Source organism: Crocuta crocuta, unplaced genomic scaffold (assembly GCF_008692635.1).
Source record: "Crocuta crocuta isolate KB4526 unplaced genomic scaffold, BGI_CrCroc_1.0 scaffold139, whole genome shotgun sequence".
Taxonomy (NCBI): domain Eukaryota; kingdom Metazoa; phylum Chordata; class Mammalia; order Carnivora; family Hyaenidae; genus Crocuta; species Crocuta crocuta.
Window position 1 is genome coordinate 10,633,137 of NW_027533258.1, and position 8,976 is coordinate 10,642,112.

The 8,976-nt window shown below is 54.9% G+C and overlaps 1 protein-coding gene across 1 annotated transcript in view; it reads right to left on the minus strand.

The window, feature by feature from the left end:
* CHRNE (cholinergic receptor nicotinic epsilon subunit) overlaps positions 1-1,100 on the minus strand; it is a 4,367-nt gene extending 3,267 nt beyond the window's left edge. Inside the window, exons 1-5 of the mRNA XM_077746767.1 lie at positions 995-1,100; positions 653-795; positions 526-570; positions 317-426; positions 44-199 (exon numbers count right to left, since the gene is read on the minus strand). Coding sequence (XP_077602893.1) covers positions 44-199; positions 317-426; positions 526-570; positions 653-795; positions 995-1,040 — 500 coding nt within the window. The 5' untranslated portion in view covers positions 1,041-1,100. The remainder of the gene's footprint in view (positions 1-43; positions 200-316; positions 427-525; positions 571-652; positions 796-994) is intronic.
* Between the last annotated feature and the right edge of the window lie 7,876 nt (positions 1,101-8,976).

Consider the following 8,976-nt stretch of genomic DNA (forward strand, 5'->3'; position numbering starts at 1 on the left):
CCGCAGCCCCGTAACCGCCCCCGGCTCTGAGCGTCTCTCCCACCGGAAGACTAGGGAGCAGTTCTGCCAGTCGAAGGGGAAGTAGGTGACCTCCACGGCGCAGCTGCTGCGGTAGATGGCGGGGGGCAGCCAGCTCACGGAGCCGCCCTCGTAGACCAGCACGTTGGCGTCATAGGCCACTCCGAACTGGCCGTCGATGCTGTGGGCTCCGGAAATGCGGCATTTGTGCGGGGCCGGGACCCCCCTCGCCCTCCCAGCCACCCCCTGCCCTGGCCCAGCGCCCCGGCCTCACCACCCCCAGCGCGCCGGCGCTCACTTGTTTTCCAGCACAATCTCCGGCAGCCACACGAGCTCCGAAGGGACCCGCAAAGTCTCTATGCCGCCGAAGTCATCCTTGCTGAAATTGAGTCGGTAATCCTGCCAGTCCTGAGGGGTGGGGACGGAGGCAGAGCGCCAGGTGCCCGCGGGGGTTGGGGAGAGGGGTCCCCACTCCAGGCCTCACCCCGCCCCCCGGATCGGACTCACGATTCCAATCCAGACACTGGTGGTGAGCGTCTCTTCTTTCTCGTTCTGTAGGTGGGGACCAGGGCGGTCGGCCGGGGCCGCAGGCGCACACACAGGAATTGGGGGCTCGGGCGGGGGTAAACCTTACTAGTGAGATGAGGTTGGTCAGGGTGACCTTGAGGGTGATAGTGACGGTGTCTTCAGGCTCCTTTACCGGCCGGCGTTCTGGGTCATAGTTGTCGAAGAGATGGTGGTACAGACGCAGTTCCTCGTTCTTCCCGTCACCGCCACCTGGGGAGGAGGTCGGGTGGGCTCACTGCGGAGAAGGGGGGGGCTTCCTCCGCCTCGGGCCCCTGTGTCTGCCTGTGAGGCTCTGTGATTTCCTCGCCTCCTGGACCAGATACTGAGCTTGGGGGCCAAATATCGGGCCTCAGCCTCCTTCTCGTCCCTTCTGTCACTGTCCCAGTGCCTGTGTCCCCCCCCCCCTTACCGAGGAGCTGCAGGAGGAGCAGGGCACCGAGCAGGGGCCCCGCCATCCCGCCGTCTGGTCCCCAGGTTATTCTGAGCTCTGAGGCCAGGGCGCCGGAGGGAGGAAGGGGAGGTGTTAGTTCCGGGCTGGGTTAGGGGACTGTCACCTAATCCCCCCCTGCCCCCGCCCCCGCCGGCGCTGCTGCTGCAGCCAGAGATGACTTGGCTGCTTCCAGAGGCAGCTGCCCCTTCCCAGCATCCTCTGCCTGGTTGGCGGCCAGCTCGTGGCCCCGGCCCGAGCCTCGTGACTCAGAAGGTCAGCGCAGGTGGGGGCCCTTTAGGAGCACCTGGAACCACAGACCTGGCGGTGGGGGGCGGGGTAACCCTGCGCCGAGTCCCTGGAGTAAGTTGCCTGTGCCGGTGACACCTCTGGCCTCCTTCACGAGCATGGAACACACACGTTGTCGCCACGTACACCGCCCGGCCAGGGTCACACTGATGTAGTTTCTGCCTGCGGTTTGGCAAAGTCCCGGCGAAGATGTGGGAAGGAGGCAGGCGGCCTCGGGATTACTCAGCAGTAACGGACCTAAACCCAGGTGGGCCCGGCCCGCGCCCAGCGCCCAGACTCTCTGCACCTGCCAGAGTCGCGGGGGTCTCCTTTCCCTACCTGCTGCCACCTCGTGGCCGCAGCTGGTAATACATGTGGTCTTCCCGGCCCAAATTCCTTTTTTTTTTTTAATATTTAATTTTTGAGAGACAGAGAGCACAGGCAGGGGAGGGGCAGAGAGAGAGAGAGACACAGAGTCCGAAGCAGGCTCCAGGCGCGGAGCTCTCAGCACAGAGCGTGATGCGGGGCTCGAACCCACAAACCTCAAAATCATGTGAGCGACATCAGACCCTTAACCCACTGAGTCACCCAGGGGCCCTCCCCACCCCCCAAAACACTGTACGGATTTAGTGTTTCTCCTAAAGTCTCCTTGGGCCAGCCTCATCATCCGAGGGGCTTGCTTACAATTCACTTACCAGATTCCGTCCCTAAAGAACCCGCTTCAGGAGGATGCAGAGATGGCGAGCCGGGAACTAGGTGGGNCAGGAAAGCGGTCACCGTGGGGCCGAAACCGGGCTCCGCCAGGCCCACGGTCACGCAGGGGGAGGGAACGGCAGTGACACGGGATCCATCACGCGGCCTTACTGACAGACACCTGTGTTGACAGAACACTTTCACGCCCGTCATTTTGGGGTCTCCTCCCTCCACTGCTGAGGGTCCGCGCAGCTTNTGTGCTGCTGCTCGGCCTGCGCCAAGCGTCCGGACAAGGCCGAGATCGCTCCGGGCGGTAACGGGCACCACGGTGCCCCCCGCTCTGGGCCAGCAGCTCCGATGCCAGACACGAGTAAACCATGGCCTCAGGGAGGGACACAGCTGCCGCTGGTGACGCCAGAACGGCCCGAGGGTGAAGAGCAAGGGCCATGGGGCACCTGGGGGAGCCTCTCACTTGATTTCGGCTCAGGGTGTGATCTCGTGGCTCACGGGTTCGAGCCCCACGCTGGGCTCCGCACTGACAGCGGGGCCTCCTTGGGATCCTCCCTCGCTCTTTTCCTTCTCCTTCCCTGCTGTCTCTCAGGGTAAATAAACTTTATGAAAATGTATACAGATAATGAAAACAATAATTTTTTTAAGTTCATGCATTTAGGGGCGCCTGGGGGGCTCAGTCAGCTGAGCGTCCGACTTCGGCTCAGGTCATGATCTCACGGTTCGTGGGTTCGAGCCCCGTGTTGGGCTCTGTGCTGACAGCTCGGAGCCTGGAGCTGCTTCGGATTCTGTGCCTCCCTCTCCCTCCGCCCCTCCCCTGCTCACACTCTGTCTCTCTCTCTCTCTCTCAAAAATAAACATTAAAAAAATAAATTTTGTGCATTAAAAAAAAATCTGTTGGTGCCTTTTGCCTTGTCGTTCTCCACAAAAGCGCGTGGCCCACGGACGCCCCCAGGCGGGCAGCTTGAGGACGCTGGTGTCCCTCACGCCGTCCCCAGGACAGAAGACCCTCAAACTTAGAAAATTTTTTGCCAAACCAATAGGCAAAAACTGCTATTCACTAATTTGATTTACGTGCTTTTTTTCTTTTCTTGGTTCCCGATACGTGAGAATCGGCCATATGATGAGGGTAGAATGTACCGTGAATGTAGACAAGTGAGGCTTCGTCACATAAGCCCCTCCGGGACGACTGGAAAACGCCATCACCGAAATTACCAGCAGCCCCTCAGCTGGCGCCGGCTGGGGCGGGTGCCGGAGGGTCAGACATCTGCAGGTAAAATGAAACCAAGAAAGTCCTACAGGCATTTGTCACCTCGGAGCGAGGGCGGCCTTTCTCCCCTTCCCTGAAGCCCCAAATCAGAGACCATAAAGAAAAAGAAAATTGCGTGTCGGGTCAAAAATACGAAACCGCAGGCCGGCAGAGACAAGCCCGGAGAAGAGCCCCTCAGCCCAGCGGCTGGCCCNGAAAATTTAAAAAAAAAAAACCTTCAAAAGGGGGGCGCTGAAACGAGGGAGAGAGAGATGTCAGGTGTGGGGGTGAGAGGAAAGGAAGTGGAGGGGTGACTCAACATGTCCCTGGGGTCCCCCAAGCCCAGGGGGCGGCGTGCTCCCTCCCTAGCAGGTGACCTCTTTGCTCCCTTGGCTACAGAAGGAAACCGAAGTCCTCGGGACTTACCGGCGCAGGAGAGAAGCGGGTCCCTGGGGGTTTCTGGGCGCCCCGTCCCCGGAGAGCTCGGATCCGCTTCTCCCTTGAGAACAGAGGAGACGGGAAGGTGACCCGGGAAGGCAAACCTCGGCATCAGCCAAACACACACAGGACATTCCAGGGAAGTTTCTCGGGCGCCGTGGGCTCGGCCTCAGAGAGAGAAGGTGGTGCGGCTTGTAGATAGATTCTGCCACGAAGATTCCGCTGATGATTCTGGAAGGCCGGGAGAAAACAATTCAGACTCAGAGCAAAACCCCCGGCCGAGAACTCCCGGCTGAAGCCACGATCTGCGATCTGGGAGCAGTAAGGCTGCCAGAAACAGTTATAAAATGTTACCGGTTAGATCCAGGGGTTGTACCCCGGCTCTTACTGACTTTGGATCCTCCTGGTATTAACACAAAGTATCTATACGATTCATATTGAAAGTAAGTGGGGCTGCAAGTTGTTTTTTTTGGTTTTTGTGTTTTTTTAAAGCAAGCCGGAGCAGACAAGGCACAGCCACTGTGGAAAGTGGACGACCTCCCGCAGGGCAAAGCGAGCATTTCCGCTCCCGTCCTAGGCGTTTATCCGAGAGCCAGGAGGCGCACTGTGCAAACGTGCTGCACGCACACCCGATCGCTCGTCGGTTGTCTGGCCGGACCGGCCAGCAAGGGGCACGAGGGGACTGACGGACATGCTGGTCGTCTCCACAGTCTCCTGGATTAGCTCCATAACCCACACTTACCTGAGGGATATGCTGGTCAGCACTCACGAGACCGGACACCTAAGATCGGTGTATTTCTCGGTGTATAAATCACTGACTCTTGATTTCGGCTCAGGTCGTGATCTCACAGTTGGTGAGTTCAAGCCCTGTGTCGGGAGCTAGGCTAACAGTACGAAGCCTGCTTGAGATTCTCTCTCTTTTTTAATTTTTTATGTCTTTATTTTGAGAGACAGAGACAGAGGGCGAGCGGGGGAGGGGCAGAGAGAGAGGGAGACACAGAATGTGAAACAGGCTCCAGGATCTGAGCTGTCAGCACAGAGCCCGACGCGGGGCTCGAACCCACGAACCGTGAGATCATGACCTGAGCCCAAGTCGGACACTTAACCGACTGAGCCCCCTACCCCACCCCTCCCTCTCTCTCCCCCTTTCTCTGCCTCTCCCCTGCTCATGCTCTCTCTTTCTCAAAATAAATGAACTTACAAACAAAAGAACAGAACTATTTATCATGAATGCTTCTCCTGCCAATACTCTATTTTAAATTAGTGATGGCAAAATATTAGCATGTCACTGACTGTTAAGGATTCAGTTCTGCTCTTTTGCACCAAAGCAACATAAAGGCAGATACATTCACACCCGTCAGGGCTGGTAACACCATCATATCTTTGAAGCTGTCTTTGTATTCGTTGAATTGTATTACATGTCACGTTTTGATTAAATGTGACCAGTTTTTACAGAAGACATCTGTTTCTCTGATCATTTGATCCTGTCCTTTTTTTAAAAAAAAAGATTTTATTTTTTTAATGTTTAATTATTTTACAGAGAGAGCAAGACCGAGGACCTGAACGGGGCTTTGCACTGACAGCAGTGAGCCCAACGTGGGGCTTGAACTCATGAACTGAGAGATCATGACTCGACCCAAAGTTGGACGCTCAACCGAATGAGCCCCCCAGGTGTCCTTAAAGATTTTATATTTAAGTCTTCTCTACACCCAACATGGGGCACAGACTCACGTCCCCAAGATCAAAAGTCGCCCGCTCTGCCAACTGAGCCAGCTGGACCCCCCTCATTTGATCCTCTGTATTTAGTAATATGTAAAACTGATTTTTAATTTTTTTTTAATGTTTTTATTTCTAGGAGAGAGAGAGAGAGAGAGAGAGAGAAAGAGAGCGTGAGCAGGGGAGGGTCAGAGAGAGAGGGAATCACAGACTGAAACAAGCTCCAGGCTCTGAGCTGACAGTCAGCACAGAGCCCGACGCGGGGCTCGAACCCACGAACCGCGAGATCACGACCTAAGCGAAAGTCGGACGCTTAACCGACTAAGCCACCCAGGCGCCCCGTAAAACTGATTTTTAAAGGGAACATATGATCAAACTTAAATTCATTTTCTCCCTGTGGTCTAAGTGTAGAGAAAACACATCCCTGTATCTGATCGTGATTTCTTGAACCACATCATTTGAACACGGAGAGAGGCTTTACTGGGCAAGAATCTGAAACAGGAAATTCTCTTCACTTTATCCCAAGGCTGGCTTTTTTAAATTCATTTTTATTCATCCATTATCAGAAATAAGTGCCATTTTATATAGGAAACTGAAGTAGAAAGCAGCAGAAAGAAGGCAGAGGCCTCCCCNAGAAGGCGGCAGCGGCAGGCCAGCTCCTTTTAGGAAGCTCGCGCTTCGGTCAAGGTGAACACGAGAAACTGAGGACGCAGGTCTCATTCGTTTCTGAACATAAATGTGAAAATCCTCCATCCATAAAATGTGGGCCGGCCGAACCCAAAAGGGTGACTGCAATAGAAATTGTCGATTAAGTCAAGTGCCTCATGGGGCACACGCGAGGGCGGTGGGCATGTCTCCCTTCCGGACAGACCCCCGGCTGGTGGAGAAGCACAGCGCGAGCCCAGCCCCAGGGACGAGTCGCGGTCACTCACCGTGTCCCCGCTCTCCTTTGCCAGACACTCGGAACGCAGCCCTGTCTCGTGGCCAGAAGCACCGCGGTCCATTTCTGACCAATGTCACTAGCAGTCGGCTGGGGACGGGGCTGCCGGACCTGTGTCCTGTGCTGAGCGCCTGCCCCTCCCTGTCACCAGCAGACGGACGCCTTTGAGAGTGGCTGCCATGTTGCAACCATGAGGTGACAGTTATGGGGACATGAAAGCCGGGCTGCTATGGCAGCGAACGAAAGGGACGGGTCTGGATGATGCCACCTGCGGCTAGAGCCGCCTGACAGGGTCCTTCTCCAGACCGTGTGTTGAGAAGTTAACACCCTTAGGGGTCCCCGGGGGGCTCAGTCGGTAGAGCATCCGTCTCTTGATCTCAGCCCAGGTCACAATGTCACAGCTGGTGACTTCGAGCCCCGCACAACACAGAGCCTGCTTGGGATTCTCTCTCTCTCTCTGCACCTCCCCCACGCACGCTCTCTCTCCTAAAATAAATACATAAACCTAAAAGAATTTTTTTTTTCGGAAAGCAACTTCCTTAACTTGAAGAAGACTTCTAGAAACCTGCAGTTCACGTGTCATGATGCCCTCACTGCAAAAATGGGAATAAAGCGGGATTGCCATCGAGGCAATATTGGTGGTCCTGGCGCCACGAGAAGAAAATAAAGGAAGTAGTAACGTGGGGAAGCAAAGGCTTAATTATGTGACAGTATGTCAACGGGGACAGTCTCGCAGAGACAGGAAGCAAATCATTGCCACAAGCGGGAGAGTCAGGGACTTCCCTGGACATGAGGAACCCAAATGCCGGTGGCTCTCCTCGCGCTGGCGGTGATGGACGAGCAGTCACAGCCAGCAAGGGGTCACTCACAGCAGCAACAGAGTCGATCGAGGATTCAGAACTAAAAGTGATGAAGGATGTTCTCTACATTTACGTAAAATCTTTATGGCAAAAATGTGAAACTGCTGTGTGTGTGTGTGTGTGTGTGTGTGTGTGTGTGTGTGTGTGAGTGAGTGTGTGAGTGTGTAGTCTCCCACAGGCAGCACGACCCTGAGATCAAGACCGGCCTGAGCGGAGATCCACAGCTGGACGCTCAACCGACTGAGCCTCCCAGATGCCCCATAAAAATGTGACACTGTTAACGGGCGTGAAAGTCGAGTGTAAATAGACAAACTCTTGTTTGGATGGGCTGATTCCGGATTATAAAGACGTCAGTCCTCCCCCAAATAACCTGTAAGTTAAATTTTTAGAAACTTGAGGAACTTCTTCTAAACTGTTTATGACCATCTGGAGGCGCCTGGCCGGCTCAGGCGGTAGATCAAGCGACTCCTGATCTCAGGGTTGGGAGTTCGAGCCCCGCGTTGGGCATACAGATGACTTAAATATTAAAAGAAAAAAAAGTGTTTATGACAGTATGAAGGTCTGTGAAGAGCCACGGCAGCTTTGAAAACGCGGAGGGAGTTGCCCTGGCAGGTGCTACAGCGTCCAGAAGTTACAGCAACAATCACACAAGAACCCAACTGGTCCTGCGTTGCTGCTGACGATTATGTCAGGGAACTGAGTCAGAGCCCAGGAGCCGCCGTGTGCACACAGAGGCGTGGCATGGGCTGGCCGCAGGGAGGACCAGCTAGATTAGCAGACATGAGGGGCGCCTGGGGGGCTCACCCGGATAAGCATCGGACTTTGGCTCAGGTCATGGTCACAGGTTCATGGGTTCGGGCCCCGCGTCAGGCTCTGTGCTGACGGCTCAGAGCCTGGAGCTGCTTCGGATTCTGTGTCTCCCTCTCTCTCTGCCCCTCCCCCGCCACTCACGCTCTCTCTTTCTCGCTCTCAAAAATGAATAAACATTAAAAAAAAAAAAAAGATTAGCAGACACGGCAAGCGGCTCCCTCTCTCTATAGAGAAACAAAGAAATAGCCGTATCCCTATTTCATACCATACGCGAAAGTAAACTCCAGGTGAATTAAAGAGTCTAAAACAAAAGGTAAAAAACTAGAAAGCTAACAGATGAAAATGTGGGAGAGTATTTTTGTGACCTTGCGGTGGGGTTTCCTTTTTGTAAAGCTTGCTTATTTTGAGAGCGACAAAAGAGAGCGCAAGCAGGGGAGGGGCAGAGAGAGGGGAGAACCTTGGGCATGCTCCGCGCTGCCAGCCAGAGCCGGACATGGGGCTCAAGCCCACAAAGCTGTGACATCAGGACCTGAACTGAAACCAAGAGTCGGACGCTCAACCGACTGAGCCCCCGGGCGCCCCTAGAGATGTCGTACTCAATGTGGTCACACCTCCTCCAGCCCATGGAGTAGGGCGGTGTTTCTGAGGGCCTGCTGTCCCCAAATTTGCCAGCTAGACGGGTAGACAGACGTTAAAGTCTCACGGTGGCTTTGTCAGGCCTATAGGAATTTACAATACAGTAACTAATCCAGTCTGGACAGCTCAAAGTCCACTTTCCGCCCCACCGACGAGGCCCCCGCTCAGAGTCCTGACCCCAGGAGAAGGCTCAGTCAGTGGCTTTGCCGCATAAACACTGGCTGGAAACATTCCATTCCAGCCGATGACACTCAGGATCAGTTCCGCGAAACCCTGGTTCTGATCCTGATGTTCTGTTTTCATCGGGTTCTTCTGGTGACAAGGA